Source organism: Thunnus maccoyii, chromosome 11, assembly GCF_910596095.1.
Source record: "Thunnus maccoyii chromosome 11, fThuMac1.1, whole genome shotgun sequence".
Lineage (NCBI taxonomy): Eukaryota > Metazoa > Chordata > Actinopteri > Scombriformes > Scombridae > Thunnus > Thunnus maccoyii.
The window spans coordinates 20678406-20701039 of record NC_056543.1 but is presented as its reverse complement, the minus strand read 5'-3'; the positions used below and the strand labels follow the sequence as shown (position 1 = coordinate 20701039).

General features: G+C 39.9%; 1 protein-coding gene across 2 annotated transcripts in view; it reads right to left on the bottom strand.

Moving 5' to 3' along the window:
• Positions 1-22634, bottom strand: part of gsk3ba (glycogen synthase kinase 3 beta, genome duplicate a) — a 37350-nt gene that overhangs the window by 11882 nt on the left and 2834 nt on the right. For both annotated transcript variants that reach the window (XM_042426326.1, XM_042426327.1), the window contains 2 exons: positions 9853-10046; positions 742-825 (listed from right to left, as the gene is read on the bottom strand). In XM_042426326.1, the coding sequence (XP_042282260.1) occupies positions 742-825; positions 9853-10046 (278 nt within the window). The remainder of the gene's footprint in view (positions 1-741; positions 826-9852; positions 10047-22634) is intronic.

Sequence of the window (22634 nt, the reverse complement as noted above, 5' to 3'; positions counted from 1 at the left end):
CTAAAAGATGAAAACTAGATACTAGAAAGAAGTCATCAAGCTTCTTAGAGAATAAGTCATACACCTTTTCCACGAAATCAAGAAGAGTTGCAGTAATTTTGCGTCTGTTTGAACATTAGAAACATTAATATGCCGAAGAATAGATTCATTTTTTTAGATTTGACAGTATGTAAAATCCATTTTTTTTATTTTAAAGGGGGACATATCATGCTTTTTGTTATTTTCTAGTATTTTTATACTGTTATTAAGTCAGCTCTTGTTGACGCCACGTCACTGTCACAAACTCATTGTGCCCCAAATCAGGATTTGAGATAATTGGAAGTGGTGACAGCGAAAGAATGCTGGACATTCATTTCTTCACAAAAACATGACGACACAATTATGTATTGTGTGGCCTGTTTCCTGTTGCCATTTCATCCTGTTGCCATTAAAGGCACATATAACTCTTATCATCTCTTCAGTGTCACTATAATAAAAGGCATCAAATGCCTCCACCAGGCTTTATAACTTCAAATCATTTTTCAACATTTCCTTGCCTCCTGTTGAGTTGTGAGTAGGGTTTTCACAATAAAATGAGATTGAATTCAGTGGAGCACGAGTCAAAACTAAGATACTTGGCGGATGAAGTGGCTGAGGAACTTAGAAGATGGTAAAACTGCCACTATATGGGGAATTGAACACAATTATGTAGCCTACATAGACACATAGATGATGGATAAGAAGCACATTGAAGCCACTGACCTTGTCTCCACTGGAGTAGAAGAAGTAGCGCAGGCGGACTATGTTGCAATGGTCCAACTTCCTCATGATCTGCAGCTCACGATTCTGTAGAAGACAAAAACATGAAAAACATTGAAGTTACAGACATCTGCCACGCTAATAACACAAATAGTTGGTTTGTGGACCTTCAGGTGACCATGAAATCTTTTCATTGGACAAAACCGCACAACAAGGGACAGTTTCTTTCTGACTAGAAGTTGACAGCGTTACATGTCACATGCCACTCATCGTCTTGCCAAACAATCATCTCGTTGACGCCACGTCACTGTCACAAGCTCAATGTGGCCGCAATCAGGATTTGAGAGAATTAGAAGTGGTAACAGCGAAGGAATGCTAGAAAAAAGATTCATTTCTTCACAAAAACATGACGACACAATTCTGTATTGTGTCTCCTGTTGCCATTAAAAAGTGCCAATAACTAATAAAACTAATAAAAAACAGCCCCTGTAAAGCAAAACACAGACAGACAAGCTGAAACAGTTCTTAGAAAGAGACGTGTGTGTGTGATGAACCACAGACCTTCACAGGGCCGCTAAAACAATGTAAGCACTGAATCCTTCCATCTATATTCATATACAGTGTGTCCATGCAGAAAATGGCTGTGCATATGGACTTCAACATTCTCGAGGGTTGGCAGGAAATCAAGCATTACATAAAGCCTCCATTATAGTTCAGATTTTCTCCCTGTTTCCATTTCTCCCTCGCTCGCCCTCTTCATCTTTATTGTGTTGACTTGATCTAAAGTGCTCAGATAACATTTGGAGAATCTGGTGAATGGTCCGAACCAAGGGGACAAAAGTAAAAATCTGAATGTGCCTGATTAGTGGAGTAATTATGTAACAATCAGACTTTTGATGTAGGAGTCACGTGCAGCTTGAAAAGTAGAAATGTGTGAATTTTGTACTATTCATTAATATGAATAAACAGCTGTGAGTGAGTGCTGTGAGTAATGATATCATTGAAATACATTTTTATTAATTATTACAGTCAGGTTTCAGTTTCTTCAAAACTCAATGGAGTGCAGAATAGAAAGTATGAATAATAACCAGAATGTAATCAGCTTGTTTCCTACACTTTTGTTCAGCCGTATATTCCAATTGACAAAGTGACAAACCAGGAGACTAATCAGATTCCTGAGTTAACTGACTGAATACCAAGCTATAGCTGTCATGAGGGTCATGAGGCTCTCGTAGGATGTGAAATGAACTGGCTGACCATGAAGAAGACAATAACTTGGTGCACTGTCTGACCCGCATCTTGAGTAAACACGGGACCTTGTTGCAAAGTTTCACGAGAACAGTACAACTGATTGATAAGCCGACGAGGAGCTGGCTGAATGACCAACTAACCCACTGACTTCAGAGTCACATGATAATTTGTGGAATGTGAAAAAAAAAATGTAATCCTGATGTACAAATGTGTTGCTTGTTGTGTGTGCTTGTGTTTTTTGTAGTAGTTGTAGTTTCTGCTTATTCAGTATTGAATGTTTGAAGCTTTTACAATCCTTCCAGTGTCTGAACAAATAAAATAGACTGAAAGTAGAAAATATGAATCACACTTTTTTTTTTCTATTTCAGCAGTTTTGGTATCTGTAATCAAGCTGACTGAGAAGCTACATTACAGCCCATCTGAATGACTGAAATCTATTCATTGTTTGGTCTATAAAATATCAAGAAATGATGTCACAAGTCTTAGTGAGTCTAACTGATAGTCCCAAATTCACCAAAACCAGCAAATATTCACATTAAAGAAGCTTTTTTTGCTTGAAAAAATACTTGATACTCCTGATTAAGTCTCTATCCATGCATTTATCAATGAAGCTACTAATTGCTTTAGCTGTATAAGCTGCATAGTGAACTGATTCACTGACTGTTTGAATGTGGTTGACAAAAAAAAAAAACCCTGATAAATGGAGTTTGCTTCATTATGTGGGTCAGGACCAATATCTGGCTGGCAGAGGGAGATATGCTGCTGTCCCTGTATGCTTCTCTGCCTCTTTATGAGGATTTAAATCCCCTTTCATTCATTTTTAACGCAGCAGAGAGAGCTGTCGGTCCACTAAACTCTGCAGCAGCAGAGCATCGTGTAGCTCAATAGCCTGGTATAGACAATCCTCCCAGCCTAATTCACTTATAGGCAGACGCAAATGGTTCCCACAGTCCTCATGCTGCTTTTTCACCCTTTACACTACCACCACACACACACATACACACACACAACCCCCACCTCATAAAGTGACATCATAGCTTGCGGGTCACAGACCATCGTGCACTACAGGCAACGCCCTCGTCTTCTTGCAGTGCCTTAGTGGGAGTGTTTTAGGGTGTGTCTATGTGTATCTGTGTGTGTTTTATTATGTGTGAGAGAGATGGTACCATATGGAGGAGGAGCAGACGGGCTGTTCAGTACAGCCCTGCCCAGCTCCAGTTATACTGCAGTCATTCCTGCTGACCTGTCATCCTCCAGTGTGTCAGCAGCCCAGCCAGCAGAGACGGAGACAGAGAGAGAGAGCGACAGATGGAGAGGGAGAGGAGGAGAAAGAGAGAGAGAGAGAGAGGAAGAATGCCTCAAATGCAACACCTGAGCGCTTCATGCTGATGTTTATCATCAGACAAAACCACATCCAGTTTCCAAAAAAGATTAAGAGCATAGTGCAGTCGCACATCACCCACACAAACAGACACAAACGTGCACACGCGTACACGCAAACGTATTTGGCGCCGGTGACAAAGCGAGTCTGTCTTACTGTGTTGCTCAAGTAGCAGAAGATAGATGAAACTGAATGTAGCCAAAGGATCAAACTTAAAGCATAAGACTGGTGTTATTCTATATTTTTCTTATTCTCAATAAATCCCACAAAATCACAGAGACTCAGTACTTTCTGACATCCCTACTCTGACTGTGGACAGCAGGGAAGCAACTAACGATTATAATTATTAATGAATCATTTCAGAATCAAAGGTGACATCTTCAAATGTCTTGTATTGTCCGACCAACGGTCCAAAACCCCAAAATATTCAGTTTACCGTCATTAATGACAAAGAAAAGCATCAACGCGTCACATTTGAGAAGCTGAAATCAGATGATTTCTTGCATTTTCGTTGCTTAAAAAAGTAACAAGAATTTGATTAGCAAAATAGTTGCTGATGTATATTTTGTTTATCAACTAATCGTTGCAATACCAGTCGTTGCTAGTGAAGATACCAGGAAGGGGCAACAAATACATTGTTTCATTTAGGACTGCAACTAATTACTATTGATAAATCTGTCAATTATTATCTTGACTGATTAGTTAGTTATTTGTTTGTTTTGTTTAATTAGTTGTTTGGTCCATAAAATGTCGATCATTGTTTCCCAAAGCCCAAGGTGACGTCCTCAAATGTCTTCTTTTGTCCCAACCAACAGTCCACAACCCAAAGAGTTCAGTTTACTGTCATAGAAGACTAAAGAAACCATAAAGTATTCACATCTGAGAAACTGGAATCAGACTTCACTCAGATCTCACTTTTTTTCCTATAAAATGACTCCAAACGATGAATTGATTATCAAAACGGTTGACGATTAATTTGACAGTTGGCAACTTTATCAGTTAAACGACTAATTGTTTCAGCTCTTCTTTTTTTTTTATAAAAGGCCAAGTAATTTCTAAAAACAGCTGGGCACTGTAATTTTTAGCAAATGTTACTCAAATAAGAGTAAATTGTGGATTTGTTGGGAACTATTTTCAGCTGTGGATTGATACACATTTGGTTTGCTAATGAGCATTTACGCAGCAGGATAGTCTGTGTAGAAAATACTCAAAATAAACCAGAGTGCTCTTGTTCATAAATCATGATAATGGAGGAACATGTCATCCGGTGCAACAGTGAAGCTCATTGATGTGTTTTTAAAAGCTTTTAGACAACAATGGAGCTCTGCGGCTCAGAGGAAGAAGCTAATCAGGCTTTGGCAAAATGGACAATACTTGTTAAAGGGATCGAGGGCTGTGAGATAAAACGATAACATTTATCTTGATGTAATTTTCCTTGATAAAAATATAATAAATGTTCAATAAATGTTCAATATAATTAAACTGCCGGGGGGGAGTGAATGAGCTAAGCTGGTCGGCTCGCATGAGCAACCTGAGAGCTGGCTAACTTCAGCAGCTAACGAGGGTTTCCATGTTGCGAAGCAGATCTTTCTAATTCACTGAGCTTTGTGCCTCCAACACAATAAATAAACTTGTACCATTATCACTAAGGGAGGCAGAGGAATAGCTGAACATAAGACACGCCGAGAAAGAGAGAGCAGGAGAGTGAGAGGGAGAGAGAGAAGCCATCGCTAGCTGCTAAGCTAAAATAACTAGCACATCTGAATAGTGTGAACAACTGTGGGATTAGCAAGAAAGTTGCTAAAAAAAAGGAGAAAGCTAAGAGTGCTTGAGCAGAACTAGTGTTTGTTTAAATATACAGTGTAAATAACCACTGTAATGAAGAATATCTCTTAATTAACTGGGTTGATAGAGCAACAAAAAACGCTACCAGTAACACAGAAACTGTAACTTTGCAGTCTGAGCCATCTTACTGTACTGTATCACATTGCAGCACTATATTTTTCTATTAAGATATTTATTTTGTTGAGGAGAGAGGACTGAAAGAGGATTTTACATAATTTTACTCATGCATATTTTGATTTTGAAAAAAAATATTTTATCATAATTAATTTGACTGTTCTACCCCAGATTTGTGAAATGTTTGTGGAAGTGTTTGTCATGTTCTGATAAAGAAGAGTTTAAAACCACAATTAACCGTCTGGTTTCTTCAACCTTCACTCAGGAGCAAAAAATCAGCCTTTAAACTGGAGAAAATTATTTGACATTAATCATGATAATTATCCATACTGACTGATATGAACATTTTTATCGTGATAACATTTTTTGGACATATCGCCCACCCTTAGTAGGATCAGATCATTGTTAGACTTGTAATATGAAAAATATAGAACATCACCAGACGTATCCTCTCACAATGTTACGTTAGTCCCACTACCACCAGATAGGCTCTCGCTCTGTGTGTTGGTTCTAATGCGAGCATCCATTTTCCAATCGGCTGATATGTGATCCCTCAGATGGGAGTGGAGAAGGACCTATCCCATAATGCACCAGGAGCAGCCTGTAAGCCCACCAGGATTGTCTCACACATTTATCAGCTACACCGTAACACGAAGCCTGCTCACATGATTACCCTGTTGGACTTGTGTGTGTGTGTGTGTGTGTGTGTGTGTGTGTGTGTGTGTGTGTGTGTGATAGTGAGAGAAAAAAAGCATCCCCACATGTTGAACTAGCATGTTTCTGCTCATTCAGAGGCATAGAGAAACAGCTTTAGTAGAGGAGGAGAAGCAATAAAAAAAAGGAGAAAATAGAAGTCAAGCGTCTGGGTATGTGTTTTGGCGCGTGCTTGGCAGTCATGTGAGGAGACTTAACGCTCATTCGCCTAATTTTTCAGGACAAGCTGTTCACAAGGAAGGGCACGCCAAGCAAGTAGAAGATAGAAAATAGGTAAGAAACGGAGGACGGCTGAGTTGGAGGGCCTGCTTTAAAGAGGAAGCTAAACATCAAAAGAAGAAAACAATGCGTGTTTGTGATGTTCGTCTGGCCGCTGAGCTGTTTACAGATGCAACCTGCGAGTATTGCATCTGTCATGCTAACCACAGGCTAACCACAAAGAGTGTGATATGACTTCATCGTGGCCAGCTCACGTAGTCACAAATACTGTGTGTGTGTGTGTGTATGTTGTGACAGATGGTCTGGCAAAAAAAAAAAAAATTGAAATACCGCCCGCTGATGTATGCTTCCGCCAACCAGTCAAGTTGCAGTTTACATCCATGTCTGTCCAGACTCATAACATTTGTAATGAAGACTTTGAAGAAATTGAATAAAGGTATTAAGTGTATTTTCTTTGTATGTGTTCACATGTTTGGCCGATAAAGTTGATTCTGATAAAACACAAAGTTGTAGCCATGACAGTAGACAATGCTTCAGATATGAATGTTGCTGCAAAGAAGCTACAAATACTGAAACGTGGATGCTTCACGCACAGAAGATCTATACAGTCACCACAGTTTCAAGGTGGCCAAGATTAGTGTCACCAATACAGTATCTGACCAAATGTGAAATATTTTCACAATCTCCCCTTCTGTTCCTGAGTTACAGCGTTGAATAACAGCCAGAACAGTGTTGCAGAACATTATGATGTCACAGCGAAGTTGACCTTTGACCTTTTGGATATAAAATGTCATCACTTCATCATTTTATCCTATTAGACATTTGTGTGAAACTTTGTCATAATAAGGTTCACAATGAGTTTGACCTTTGACCACCAGATTCTAATCAGTTCATCCTTGAGTCCAAGTGGATGTTTGTGCCAAATTTGAAGAAATTCCCTCAAGAAGTTCCTGAGACGTCGCATTTACAAGAATGGGATGGACAGACAGATGGACGGAAAACCCGAAAACATAATGACTCTGGACGCGGCTGTAGTCAGCATGGCAGCGTAATTTAAAACAAAAAACAAAAAAAACAGCTCCTGCACCATTAAGTGACATAATTCATCTCGTCTTTCTCAGATAGAAGACTAGCACCTGCTGAAAAAACGGCTGAACCTCAAACAGGTTAAACCTAGGACATTGACTGCTGAAGTATTTGGCTGAACCGGTTGGCTCAGCACTACAGTCCTGGGGGGAAAACACTGCAGGCAAACATATCTGACTACATTTTTTTCCAAACTTGTGGGAGACAACAGGGGATGCCTACATTAACACACGCTGACTGTCCTCAGAGAAACAAAGTTGACATAAAATAATGAGCAAGAGACGATGACTATCCTTGTGAAATATGGAATATCTCTGTCGACTGCATTTAAACCAATATCATCCATTAATAGATTTAGCACACAGTAGAGCTGCAACAATTAGTCAATTATTCCATTAGTTGCCAACTATTAAATTAATCACTAACTATTTTCTTAAATAGTTAGTGTCATTTTGAGTCATTTTTTAAGGAGAAACATCCAAATCCTCTTGTTTCAGCTTCTCAAATGTGAATATTTTCTGGTTTCTTAAGTCCTCCGTGATAGCAAACTCATTATCTTTGGTTGTTGGACTGTTTGTCAGGAACAAGACATTTGAGGTTGCACCTTGGGTTGTGGGAAACAATGATCTACGTTTTTCACAGTTTTTGGACATTTTATGGACCAAACAATTAAACGAATAATCAAGAAAATAAGCAGCAGATTAATCATTAGAATAATCTTTAGTTGCAGCCCTGGATGGGCCTTTATACAAATACACTAAACTCAACAGAAAAATACATAAAAAACAGCAGTGATGGAGAGATTACTCTCAAAACACAGAGATCTTTTGCACAGTTTCATACTAGCACATTTGTTCTGTGTATACATTAAATATACATTTATACTATATAATGTGCCTCTGTGGTGTTGCCATTAACTGTTGTGTCTTTTCTTTCCTTTAATCTTTAACATATTTTGTATTTTTCATGCATGTAAATGAATACATGTCAATTATGTCTCATGTTTGCAAACCAGCTTGCTTTAAAGTGCCTCTTGGGGGAAACATTCAGTATTAGAAAATTGAACTGAAATTGATTATCACAGAAAAATAAAGGCTGTGCAGTGAGTGAAATGTGTGCACACATACTAATTTAGACCCTGCTCCAGAAGGCCATTTAAGGGGCGTATTTCCAATTTCTATTCTCCTCCATTATAATTACAAGATGTTTAAATTAAATTAAAATCCAGTATAGAATAGAGTCATCGTGTGCAGGGTTTTTTTTTTCAGCTCACATGTGGAAAACATTATAGCCGCACATTGTGTTGCATCATCCGTACAGTGCACTTTATGCTGTGCAGGCACAGGCATGTGGGATACAGACTGAGAACTAAATAGAGTGGATGTATAGAGGGGGATCATTTAACCCCAGGCATAACAGTCACAAAAAAAAAAAAAATCTGTGCTTGCATTTGTTTTCAATAGCAGTTGGATGCCTGAAAGCACCCTTTCACACTGTTAAGCACTGTTAAGTAAAAGCAGATTTGGTAATTATCAAAAGGAAAAATCTACTCCATTCAGTCAGTCTCCATAAAAGTTTTTTATAATTGGATAGAAAGTGAGATATTAACTGAATCCATTAAGAACTGTCTTGTAATATTTGGCCAAGAACAGCCTACGATGGCTAAAATAAATTAAATACATCCACACAAACGTCTAATTAAAAATAAATCTCCCGCATAATATCAATGTCCGAAATATCAGGAATAATTTTGTCGCTCGTCCCGACGATTGTTATATTGCGCACCCTTAACTCTGAGCTCTGAAGCCTGTGAGACTTAATGAGAATCTAAACAGCTGTCCTGCAGGCTTGGCAGTCTCAGGTCTTTTATCTGCGAGCTGCAAGCTAGCAGCAGGGACACCGGGCCTCCCCGACCAAGCGAAGGGAGTAACAGACAATGTCACCACAGCCGAGGAACAACAAGCCATCAGTCAAATCTATTCAAAGCACAGGAGGAGGAATCCAGCAGAGCTTTGCTTGGAAGGAAATATGACATTTCCCTGGTGGCAGCTGAACTAAACTTGACAGATGACTGAGTATTAACGGGTTCCAAGTTTGTTTGTGTGAGACAAGATCCTCCCACCAACGCTAGCGCAAACACACTTACAGCAGGAAAGCACACACACACACACACACACACACACACACTGAAGTAGAGATGTGTTAGCTGCAAAACATGAGTTTTTCCCTTTGTGTTCTGCCTTTTTTTTTGTTTTTTTTGGCAGCTTCTCTGATCTCACTGTGCTTGTGAAAGATAACTCCATTCACGTTTGTCATTCGCAGTTACTCCGTCACGTTCATGAACGCAACAAAATCTCTACTTTGGTTACGTTGTTAGAATAAAGGATGACAGGGAGAAAGAGAGTGACAGTGAATGTTTGGTCGTGCAGCTCTTTTATGTCCTTTTGTCTCTTGTTTTTGTTGAGAAAGTTGACTGAAAGATGCTTTGTGTGTGACAGTTTTACCTTAAACCTCTTGTCTTGCAGGACCTTCTTGATGGCCACCAGCTCTCCGGAGTCACACAGCTTGGCCTGGTAGACGACGCCAAACGAGCCGTTGCCGATGACCTTAGTGTCCGTGTAGCTGACCTCCTGTGGCCGGTCGGGGCCTTGACCTGGAGTGGCCACGACTGTCGTTACCTTGCTGCCATCTTTATCCCCTGAAGAGAGAAACGGACAGAGAGACGCAGATGCTCAGAACAAAAGTACTGATAATGCCAAAATATAAAATATGATACAGTAGATCACAAATGTCAAATAATAGTGAAAAATGCTCATCACAATTTCCAAGGGATTCCAAGGGGACATTTTCAAATCGCTTGTGGTGTCCAACCAAGAGTGGTTGGACATAAATCAGAGCATAGCTCACATTTTGACTTGTCGCAGTAGGAAAAGCACAGGTGTTACTAATAACTAACTATGGCTCTGTTATATTCAAGTGTCCCAGTAAGCCTGTGTGACAGCGTGCATAATACCAGGACCCTGAAACCCAGTGACTGACAGGTTGTAGGTTTGAATCCCTGCTGACAAATATCTTAGGTGACTATAGCCAGTTTAACCCCCGTTTGTTCCAGCAGCACTTTTAAACAGCGCCATCCAGTTCTCTTCTAATATGGACGACTACTCGGCCTGTGAAAACGGTTGTATAATATTTTCTGCTGCTCTAGAGGAAGCTTCCTAAAGTCTGAGAAAATAACCCTGATTATGTCATCATGTCAAATTTATAACAGAGAGCCTGCGTTACAAACTGGAGGCATGGAGTTTGAGAGAGGAAGGCATTTACCAGGCATAGAGGATCTAATGAAAGTTGGATTACAGGAACGGTAGGATGCAGTGTTTTTGGAGCTCGACCAATACGAAGGACTAAAAGCTTCTGCTGCACAAGTCCCTGAGCTTTATGGAAGAGCAATACTAAATCGCTGGAGTAGCCCTTAAAAACATGAGACATGCTGAATGTTTATTTGAGCTTAAGACCACCTCTACAAAAAAATAACAAATCAATTTAAATATCAAGAGGGAACGATCCAAATTACATGCAAATAGTCTTCCTCTTTAAAGTGACTTAACTGCTATTGACAGCTAGTGAATAGACACTTAATTTTTTATTTTTCGCATTGTCTGTTTGAAGCTATATATCATTATTCTCATACCAGGCAGTATGAGTGCTTTTATCCAAATCAATGCATCAAATGGATTAACAAAGGCTGAACTTTCTGGGACTGACTGGACAAACTCACCAACCATAATGTGCAGACAGACAAATGCAATACTTAAGATTATCATCAGTGAAAAGTCATAAGCTAATAAGACTGTGTGTCTTTGCGATGCTAATGCACTATAGATCCGAATCTGCTTTCACACGCACCCTCTCCCCTTTATGTCGTCCTCTCCAGTCAGTCAGTCAGTCAGGAGCTGGCTACGCTCCCCTGAGATCACTTCTCTTCCGCCCACACGCACCTGCTATCCTCTTTGTCAAGGGCCAAAGTTCACATCAGCTGGCAGTTCAAAAAAAAACAACGAGGCAATAGTGTGTGTGTGTGTCGCGTGCCACGAATGTGCGCCTCCTCCCTTCATATCTCCGATATCTGACCTGCTCTCAAATTAACCCCAAAATGACACACTACCTAACGTGACAAATCCTACCGCAGCACCTGCTCCTCCCTTTTAAAATCTTCTTCCATATGAGCCAAAAGACTCACTCATTATATCTTTGTTAAATTGAACTAATTTCAGTCAAGTTGCTGATACAGTCAGCGACAAAACACATTTGTCAACAGCTCACAGTGGGTACAAAATAACGCTGATGGGTGGATTAGTGCTGCTTAATAACTGTGGCTGCTCCAGATTATGGTGTTATTTAATAGAAACTTCATGCAGCATGTTGTGGTAGCAGGCCACCTCCACACAGAGGACACCGGCGGGGCCACAGCGTCCTGTTCACAAGAGGTGGAAGTGACCACTTCATGCTGACTTCTGGAAACATGCCACCCTGTGACTGGTTTGCGTGATTAGGTAAATTAACCCCCATCATGAATCATTTTGAACACCAAAAAGTCAACGTTTTGACTCAACTGGTTAAAGAGGTTTACTGGTTTTATCCATTTTCATACTAATTGGCTGGCTGGCCTTATTCCCCAGCAGGGTTATTGATTTCGACGCAAATAGTGCCCACACAGAGACACGCACGTTCACACACATGAGCAGAAGAGCAATTACTACCTCTCCAGGGTCCAACCCAGACATGAATTAATCATTTTATCTATGTGTGTGTGTGTTCCTGTTCACGTGTATGTTCACACGGTGGTCTTTGCCACTGTGTGTCCAGTGAGTGGTGCAATTACTGAAGATTTGCTTACAATCAAAGGGTAGGGAACAGAGAGGGTGGGTGGGTCTGATAAAACTCGAAACTGTCGCTTTAAGTCTACAAAGAGAAGCTGAAGATGGATTCCGTAACAACAGAAATAGACTCCAAGCGAGTGTGTGTGTGTGTGTGAAAAAAAGAGAGAGAGAGAGAGAGAGAGAGCGCAATATGACTCTGCCTACATATTCCAGCAGGGCCATTTCTATGACGCCTCCGCACTTCCTCAAACCGTGAGAACTGTCTGTGCGCACACACACACAGACAAAAACAGAGTGAGATCTCACACTGGTGGAAATAAGGAATGCCCAGGCAATCTGAATGCAATTGAAATGGCATTTTTAGCACTGCACTACAGTGACTTACTGGGAGCCTGTTTGACACATAACCTTGTGCATACTAATGTGGCATAGCCTAAGAACTATTTTCATCAACCATCGATCATCACAGAGATTATTTCCATTAGATTTACATCTTCTACTGACGGAAAACCGTTGCGATCGCAACCGATGACACGTGAAGGATTATCTGCATATTCACATGTGATATGAGGCTTTTCCCATATAAACAACTATGAGAAATTTTAAAAAATGTTCCTCAGCATCTCCATGGCTACTCTGTCAAAACACTACAAGCCACAAGAGTATAACTAGTGTGACAAATCACAGTGCATGATTTCATGAATGTTTGCGGTATTATTCAGCAACAAAGTGACACAGAAGTGACCGCTGCTGGAACTGTTAGCCAGAGGCGTCGATAGTCAATTGAGGTCACCAGACTAGTTCAGGCCACAACTGAATATGGTTAACATGTGTAACACAAGGAAACAACACTACTGTCGAGCAGTGACGGGACCCATGCTCAAAGCTCCCTGATCTGTTACTGATACCTAGGGTGTGTAAGCGTGTTTTACTATAAAATCTGTCTAAATAAGAACTAATAAAGATGAACACATCATCTGACTGAATAAAACAAAAAAAACGAAATTATGATTTAAGCAGCACTGATTGTTGGACAAGCTGTAAACACAGCACGGTCATATGATCACCTTATAGAGCTGATATGCCAAACATGTTAGCAAACTATTGTCTTGTTGTTGTGTCCTTGTGTCTCTCTGATCTACATCAACTGTTAAAGGAGGGTTCAGCGGGTTTATCAGATTTTTTTTTTTGTTGCAGAAAGCAGCTGTATGCTATAGCTGGCAAACAAGGTTGCAATTTGTTGCAAGGAAGAAAACCAAAACAATGAGCTGAAAGACACTAAAATGCTCCATATGAGAAAGGGAGACTGCAGTATGTGGTGATAATTCTTTGTGGGTTTGTCACTACAAGTGACCCTTTTCTCATCACACATAGTCAATTGATCTGTTGTTGAAATAAAAATATTGATTAGTGCAGCTTTAAAATCAAGCAATACACAGTATGACAAATCATGAGTAAACAAAACTCAGAATCTGACCAAGGTATTCACTGCCACGCAATTTATTGTGTGTGTGTGTAAGATATAACAGTGAGTATGGAAACAATAGATGCACCTCCTGCCCCAAAATCTATGACAGACTCCACAGATACCAGACAAGATGCTGTGTTTTGTTTGACTAACACACCGGCATGTACAGTGTGGTCCAAAAGCCTGAGGCTACTAGTCAAGATTCTGTTTTACATTTGTTGTTTTGAATGTAATACTTTTACATCAGAAATGATATCAGCTTAACAATTTGAGTGAAAAGTTGAATCTTTGAAAAATGTACATGAATTTCAGAATATCTTTGTATTTTGTATGTCCCCCCTTTTGCTTTAAAGATATGAGGCTTTTTCCCTATCTTTATCAATGATTTATTGACTTCACATTCAGGTTTTGTAATTCTGTCCCTCAAACCCTGCCCTCGCACTCAAATAGCCCCCGCTTGCTGTTAGATTAGCTCTGCTCAAACTGTACGCTTGCACTCAGATATATTGTTGCTTCCTGCTCCAGCTTGAGCTCTTCTCCTCGCACTCAGGCTGCTTCTCGAGAAACGTCTGTTCTCAGACTTCTGCTCTGCTCTCAGATATTTTTTGTGCAACAACCCTGTCAAAATCCCCCAACCAACAGAATGCCAGGTGTAGTGTTGACCAATGAAATGATCTCTGCCTCCTTGTGGGCGACTTCACTATACTTAGAGCGTCCCGTATGGTCAGTTACTCTTTAACTGGGTTCATCCACTCCCGCCCTCCAGGGCTTTATTAAATGTATTTTCCTTGCTTTCTTTACGACTTGTGGAATAAAAAGGACAGTTAATATATATACCAGTTCCCATACTTTTTACTGTAATAGCTACATACAATAGTAGCCATATAGCACACCGGCCTTCATGACTCAAGAGCGGGACTCTAGAAGATCACCAGTCAAGGACCTCAGGAAAGTTTATTATTTTAATGGTGCTATTACTTCAAATTGAATTGATAAAGTCATATTTATGGCACAAGAATCCATCCATGATAATATGCTTGGCTTTGAAGCATTGTAAATTACGTGAACACTGTTGCTAGGCAACTAACAACAAAATGGACGCTACTGTTTTGTAGCGTCCATTTTTCCTCTGTATGTTAGTGTTTTATTCCAATTTATTCCAATCTCAATTAATGCTTCAGCATGATTACTGGAGACCGAGATACACATTTAGTTATTCATAACTCCTCCTGGTTTGACTGCCCTGCTAGTCAGCAGGTCAGCAGTCAATAATATCTGTGACACAATTTAAGGATTTTCTCAACTTAATCAGTAACAGACCCCTCGTTGTTCAACTGCAAAGCTAATGCTTAATGTCTGCAATGTAACTAGTAAACATGTGACTGATTTAATTGTAGATAAACAGATGTGATACCTGCAAGTGGGGACGTATTTACCGTAATTACAATATGTGAAACCTTTCTGATAGGGCAGACCTTAACACAGCATCATTTGAAGAGAAGGATATACATACAATACACAACCTCACCAACTGCGTTTTTAAAATGTAGTAGCTCATTGAAGTTGCTTTTGTTTTCTTCTCTCTTAATGTGTTAGCTATTAGTACTTTTCCCCATTCCTAAAGAAGGGAATGTAGATAAGAAAAAAGAACGTACAACACTTGAAAGCCAAGCTTATAATCATGGATGTATTCTTGTGCCATAAATATGACTTTATCAATTCAATTTGAGGGTAGTAATAGCACAATTAAAATAATTAACCTTGACTTTGGTGATCCGCTAGACTCTTGCTCATGAGTCATGAAAGTTACGTCATTTTCTGTCAACCGTCTGACAGGAGGCTGGTGTGTTGTACGGCTACTATTATATGTAGCTATTATAGTAAAAAGTACGGGCACTGGTATATATATTTTAACTATCCTTTTATTCTAAAAGTTGTAAAGAAAGCAAGAGAAGTTCATTTAACAAAGAAAAAAAATTCAGAGAACGTTGGGGGGCATCGGAAGCAACATTTTTGAAAGGGGAGCGTTGAGGTGTTCTTGTTCATTAGACCTCCTCAGGGGTTTCCTATGTTTTTTCAGAGCGCTGTCAAGTTTTTTTCCCTCCGTTTTACGCGTGTAACTACATACAAATTTGTGTTTTGGGCTCTGAGTGCTTTGAAAATGCGGGTGACCTATACTCAACACTGTACCTGAACGCCTCCTGTGTACACACGTGGAAACTGCTGAGTCTCTACTGTGGTTTACTGTCATTTATGGTCGCGCTAGCTTCTCTGTCCTTAGTTTAGCTTAGTTTGTAATGTCTTATTAAAATTTGTTAAAATCCTGTAAACTTGAAACAGCCCGTCCTCTCAACCAGCAGCAGAGGGAGGAGGAGGAGGAGGACAGGACGAAGATACTGAATGATGTCTGTGTTCTTCATTCTTTCTAAACTTCACTCAGTATTTTAATATCAGGAATATACTCTTATTTCTTTCCTCTGGAGTTTCGTTCATTCCACCAATACAGTCAACAAAGCAACATGACACATCGCTTAAACTACCATCTCTGCTATTATCAGATCATTTTAACACCTGCTGACATAAACATGATGAAAACTGTTGGTTAGGTTACCTTTAGATGCTGAAAATAATGTGAATCAAGCTGACGAGTGAAGGTGAAATGAATCAGCAGCTTCAACCAGGAAACCAACCAGAAGAAGAACAAACATGTAACTCACAGCAGGAGGTTTGTAAGGTCTGTTGATTCACAAACATTCTCAGCTCTCTGTATTCATCTTTAACCTGAAGTGTTCTTAAAGGAAGACTGATCACATAACAGAAGCTCTGAACTTTAGAACGAAAGTCAAATATTAACAGACAGTATAAACCTTTATCAGCTGGATCGTGTGTGCCTTTTATTCCAACAAGGAAATAAAAAGTGCCGAGATGGCATTAATGCAGTCTGTTGTACGTCTGTGATCTGTGCAAAACGTGACAATTACATTGTGGATAAGATAAGGATAAAATTCCAACCATACCTGTCCCTACAGCTGGCTGGTGGCTACATCCTGACTATGGCAGGATGAGAAAATTGCATTTCAAATCCATTCACTATAAGCCTGTTTTACCAAAGTTTTGTGATTGTTATATTTTATGACACACAGTGCGTTTTTTAATAAATATTGTAATGATAATAGTCCAAAATTGTGTGAAAATGCATAGTTTTTGACCTTTGACCTGGTTACTTTATTTGACCCTGCAGATAAGATTATTTAATCAACACCAACAAATATATCATATCAGAAAAATAACACAGAACAAGAAAAAACTGCCGCCAGTATTCCATTGAAGATTGTATCTATGGATACATATCCTTCTGCTTTTTCCCCCAGTAGCCTCAGACTTTTTCTTTGGTGGGCTGTGCTTGTTGCACCAAATTACCGCTTTTTGATTGGCTGCTGTTCGGGATCAATAACAAGACTTAATTGAAGTTTGACTGTCAAATATCCAACTGTTGCGTTTGTTTAACACTTATAAATATCATTTCTATTCACGTGCTGTTTTTGCTCACTGCATGGCAAACTAACAATAATAACATTCAAACTGTCCGGTTAAATCAAATCTGTTATTTGGCATCCAATGACATGATTTTTTAAATGATATATAACACAGAATAATAATTAATATTAATATTCAGGGGAGACAATTAGCCTACATTTTAATTGATGGGGGGCGGTAAAGGACCTGGATAATGGATAGGGGGGTGCTGGCCCAAAAAAGGTTGAGAACCACTGGTCTAAGAAGTAAAACGAAAACGCCCACCAGGAGGCAGGGATCATTTCATTGGTCAACACTACACTTAGCATTCTATTGGTAGAGGGATTTTGACAGGATTATTGCACAAAAAATCCGAGAGCAGAGCAGAGGTCTGAGAGCAGACATTTCACGAGCGCACAGAAGCAGCCTGAGTGCGAGGAGAAGGTCTGAAGCTGGAGCAGGAAATCTGTGCAAGGAACAATATATCTGAGTGCAAGCATAAGCAGAGTAGAAGCAGAGCAAATCTAAGAGCAAATCAGGGCTATTTGAGAGCGAGGGCAGGGTTTGGGGGAAAGAATTGCAAAATCTGAATGTGAAATCAATAAATCATGCTCTCTAATTGAAAGACCACACTCTTGAAGAGACAGGGGGGGAAAAAAAGTCCCATAGAATGACAGCATGCACTCGAGCTGGCATGGACTCCACAAGATGGTGTAAAACCTGATGACCCCTGTTATCCCAGCAGGATTTGACAATGTTCCAAAGAACTTCTTGTGATTTCACAGAATGCTTGGCTTTCTCAGTCTTCAAGTGCCCCCATAAATGTTCAGTGGGGTTGAGGTCAGCTGACTGTGGAGGAAAGTCCATGACAGTCAGGATTCATTGGTCTTCAAGTAGATCTAGCAAAGCTTTGAGGTGTGTTTGGGGCCTTTATCCTGCTGCAGTATGAATCCTTCTCCACAAAGATGCAAACCATGTCTCTCCAGAATGGCGTGGTACTTCTCCTTGGTCAGGGTGGAGTTAATTCGGTGCAGGTGTCCAACTCCAGAGTAGGCAAAACACCCCTAAACTTGAATATTCCCGCCACCATGTTTCACTGTCGGTTTGATACACTGGGGTATCATTGTCTCTCCTGATTGTCTCCTAACATACACTCTTCTGTTACTGCCATAAATCTCTAACTTGGATTCATCAGTAAATTGGACTGTAAAATGCTGGTATTTCTCAGCCCACCCCAAGCGTTTGGCCAACCATCCATCCACAGGGAACATTTTTTTCTCCATTTGAAAGTAATGTATATGTACTTGAAAAGTCAGAAATAAGAGTCAAAATAAAGAAATAAATTGCTCAAGTCAAGTGATTACTCAGGCTTTAGAGGTACTGAAGTGGTAAAATTTTGCTGTGATCATCTGTCAGATACTGTCAGGTTGTAGTAGTGACATTATCCATGTTTTTATAACAAGATGAGGGATCATTTTCACATCACTGCAGTCGTATCACTATGAGTGAACCTGCCAAAGTGTTCTTTCCGCTCAGAAATTTGGCAAACAAATTCATGCAATCACATGCATACGTACAATATAGTGCATTTATTAACTGTTTGACTATTACTGACTATTACTATTTTTATGCTGGGTGTATTAATGGGTCAAAATACAAGGCTTGCAGAATGTAAAACAGGTTTCAGTAGTAGTGATATTTGTGAGGAATGTATTAAGAGAAGTGAAGGTACACACGACTGAAAAGTCTTCCACCAGTGTTGCAAGGCTGATGAGATAATTCACTACATTACTGGAACATCCAGTCACAGGAATGTCACCTCTGACACAGAGACATTTGGCCAAGCTGCCCTTTTGATTGAGACATCAAGGTATCAGTGAGGTTTTGACAGGGATGGAAATTAGCACCGGCCACCGGCCAAATGCTGGTGAATTAGTGAAGTGGCTGGTGAATGTGGCCGGTGGCATTCAATGGAGTTGTTCTACAAATGACCTGTGGAGGGCAGCGATACGACTATGCTGCATCTAGTCTGTCGCAAGTTTCGCTTCTAGCCTAACCTGACAGACTATTTTAACACTGTGGCTTCACATTGTGGGTGTAAAGAGAGCAGCTGATATCAGTTCGCCTTCACAAGAGGTGATTTTTCAATGAGAAGTGGAGAAGAGCTGACTGTGGGGAGTTACGTGACTGGCTAGTTTTCGATGAGAGTAGTCTGTCGATGTTTTGCTCCCACTGTCGCCACCCGCTTCGGCCAGCAGCAAGACAGACAAAAGCTTTATTGTAGGCACCGAAAATTTGAAATTGGTGGCTATCAAGGACCACAAAGCCTCCAAATGAGGTGATCTGCACTGTGTGTGAGTGGGAGAGAGAGAATTAAAAATGGATAACCATAAGTGAATAAATATTAAATTAATACTTTTTATGGGAAAAGTGTTTATTAGTTTTATTGTATTAGTTTGTTTTTTACATAGCAAGACAAGCACATGATCAGTGTGATTACAAAATGGTGGCTGGTAAAATATATGAGTGGTTGGTAGAATTTAAGTTTATCATAATAAGCTAATTTCCAACACTGGGTTTTGACCAGACACAATGGGGGATGCATAGATTTTAGACATCAGAGTGAGAGCAGCCTGCAGAGGCCGGGTGGCTCCTTCCCTCAAACCTCAGCTGAGTAATTCTGATGCTTCTTGTCTTGTCTGCGAGTCCTGTTTAATTCAGAATCAAAGAGTATATTTGGGCAGTTTTGTTCCCATCGTCACTTGCAAAATCTGAGAGAGGGACAGAAAGAAAAGGAGAGGAAAGAGGGAAAGGAGGGAGAGAGAGAGAGAGAAAGCTGCAGCTTTGAAATGCTAAACAAGCCGCTCATTGTTCTTGGCCAGCTGCCTCACCCCCAAAAAACAAAACCTTAAGAGTTCGAACGTGGGTGTGTGAATGTATGTTGTGTATGTACGTGTGTTTCTGTCTGCCTGTGTAGGAGATGTAAAAGGAATCTTCACAGGGTTATACACACCTACAGCTGCTTGAGATCGTCATAGCTGGGGTCAGGGTAATGGTAAGTGACATAGGAAGAGAGGAAGAGAAACTTAGTCTGGGTGGATTCCTTCCAGGTGACATGATGTTACATGAATACAGTACAATCATGACACAGCTGACACTGCAAATCACACACTTCTGAATGACAAATCTGATTTGGGATTAAAAAAGAAAGTGAGTGTCTCCTTTTTTATATATATATATATATATATATATATATATATATATACGATTCTGTGGTAACTTGTTGATTGGAAAACCACTAGTTTTTACAAAAATGAGCTGAGTTGAGATGAAACAATTGGTTGGTTAATGATGGTAAGCTGAATATCTTTGGGTTTGGGACTGTTGGTCGGATAAAACAAGTGAACTGACAGTTTCACCTTACACTCTAAGAATTTGTGATAGGCATTTTTAACTAAACAATGATATATTAAGAGAAAATGAGTGGCAGATTTATTTCAAAATATTGTTGACCACATACTTCAGCATCGATAACGAGACGCTGATGCCTCCATGCTGCATTTAGACTGAACTAAGGGTGGGAGATATGGTGTCTGAAAAAAAAATCTTTAGTAGTATGGATACCATGGACAAGCAGAATGAGTATAATTCAACTTTTAGGACCAGCGAAGGACAACATTTAAAATACAGTGCATCATAAAGCCATTATCTAGTCTCACATTTCATTACTGATATATGAATGGGTTGCCTCTTCCAGTTCTACAGCACAGCTTGTATTTGAGCCATTGTGGACGTTAGCTTTTCCTCAGTGTATCTGTCTACTGTATCCAGAAACTCAGAGGATCTGTTCCAGCCAGCATGGCAGACAATCACAGCAGCTATCAAAGCCAGTTCCTTCAGCTGGACACAAGATGAAAGAAGAAAGCGGCTTCTTTCAACAAGCACCTCTATTATCCACATCTTAGTATCAAAATAGTGGTTTGTGTTAAAACATGTTACTTCACCAGTTCACTGAGGAGCTTCAGGAAGTAGCTCCAGTTCACCATATCAATGTATTATGAGAACTGGATAACTTGTTCCACAGTGGTGCCACATTCATTTCAATGAAAGTTGCTCACAAATGCCATAGATTTTTCAGGCTTCTGCATTTGTAAGCCAATGGAGCACCCTTCTCTGGTTGTTATTGAGACACACAGAAAAATGTTATCACTGCTTTAACAGCACATTCTTTTGCAATAACTGTGTATGGGAAAAAGTCCAATGGGCCACAGGGCGTCACGGAGCGTGCAATTCCAACTGTGGCCACTATAACAAGATTGCCTCACAGTCCAGCGCTTTTATTGACGGCTTGGTTCATCTCTGGTGTTGCCCTCCATTGTGCATTCAAAGGCCAAAACCGCCACCAAAAGTATCACCAAAGACAGTTTCCTAATAACACCCATGATGCAACCGGGTCTGCATTCATCCCATTTCTGCCAACAACCAATTTCAGCAATTGCCTGAAACTAACTTATACTATGGTATTGGATAAATTATCTGAACTAGTCTGACATTCAGGTCATCTGGGAAGTTTTATATTTTCCAATTGGAAAAAAAGATCTTTGAATCAACCGTATAGTCGGAATTTAAAGTAGGATATGTGGGAATTTTTTGTAAGCTCTCTTATCTCTAACATGACATCAACAAGTGCTCAAGAATATAAAAAAAATGGAAAACACGGAGGAGAATCTGTCAACAGCCCAAGGTATCAACTTAATGAACACAATCAGTTGTCAAGATGGTAAAAAGTGGGACAACAAAGCCGGTTTTAAATGACCAGAATTCTCCTTTAAACTTGAGTTGAACCAACTTTTTGCCTTCTTTTACCTTCTCTCATCTTCTCCAATGTTAGGTGTAGCTTGAGAGATCATTGCAAAAAATACTTGATGTGTTGACAGTTTATCACAGGGGACATCTGAGAAATCAAAGACTCTATGGTGCTGAACACCATCTGCTTGTAGAAATCAAATTATTTAACACTCATTTACTTGGACGCCTCCAACTCCAGCTTTCATTGACTTCTAATAATGCGTTGACTTACCAGATGAGTCCCTTGGAGAAAAAAATATTTCTAGGTTGAGAAACCACTGGCGTAAAACTCGTGCAATGTTAAGTCCAAAAGGTCGACCAGGCATTTGTTGCTAATTCAGTAGCTTATGTCTGCACAACAATTAGGCCAAAGTCCTCCAGTTCTTACGTTTAGCCGACTTATTGACACCAGATTTCATAAACCCTGTTTTCCTTTGAACAGCAACATAACAATGAACAATCCACACAGACAGGAACGGACCAACGCTTCGACACCCATATCTAGGACAGGAGAGTTATTGGGTTTGGGATGCATCACTGTGTGCAAGTGTGTGTGTGTGTGTGTGTGTGTGTGTCC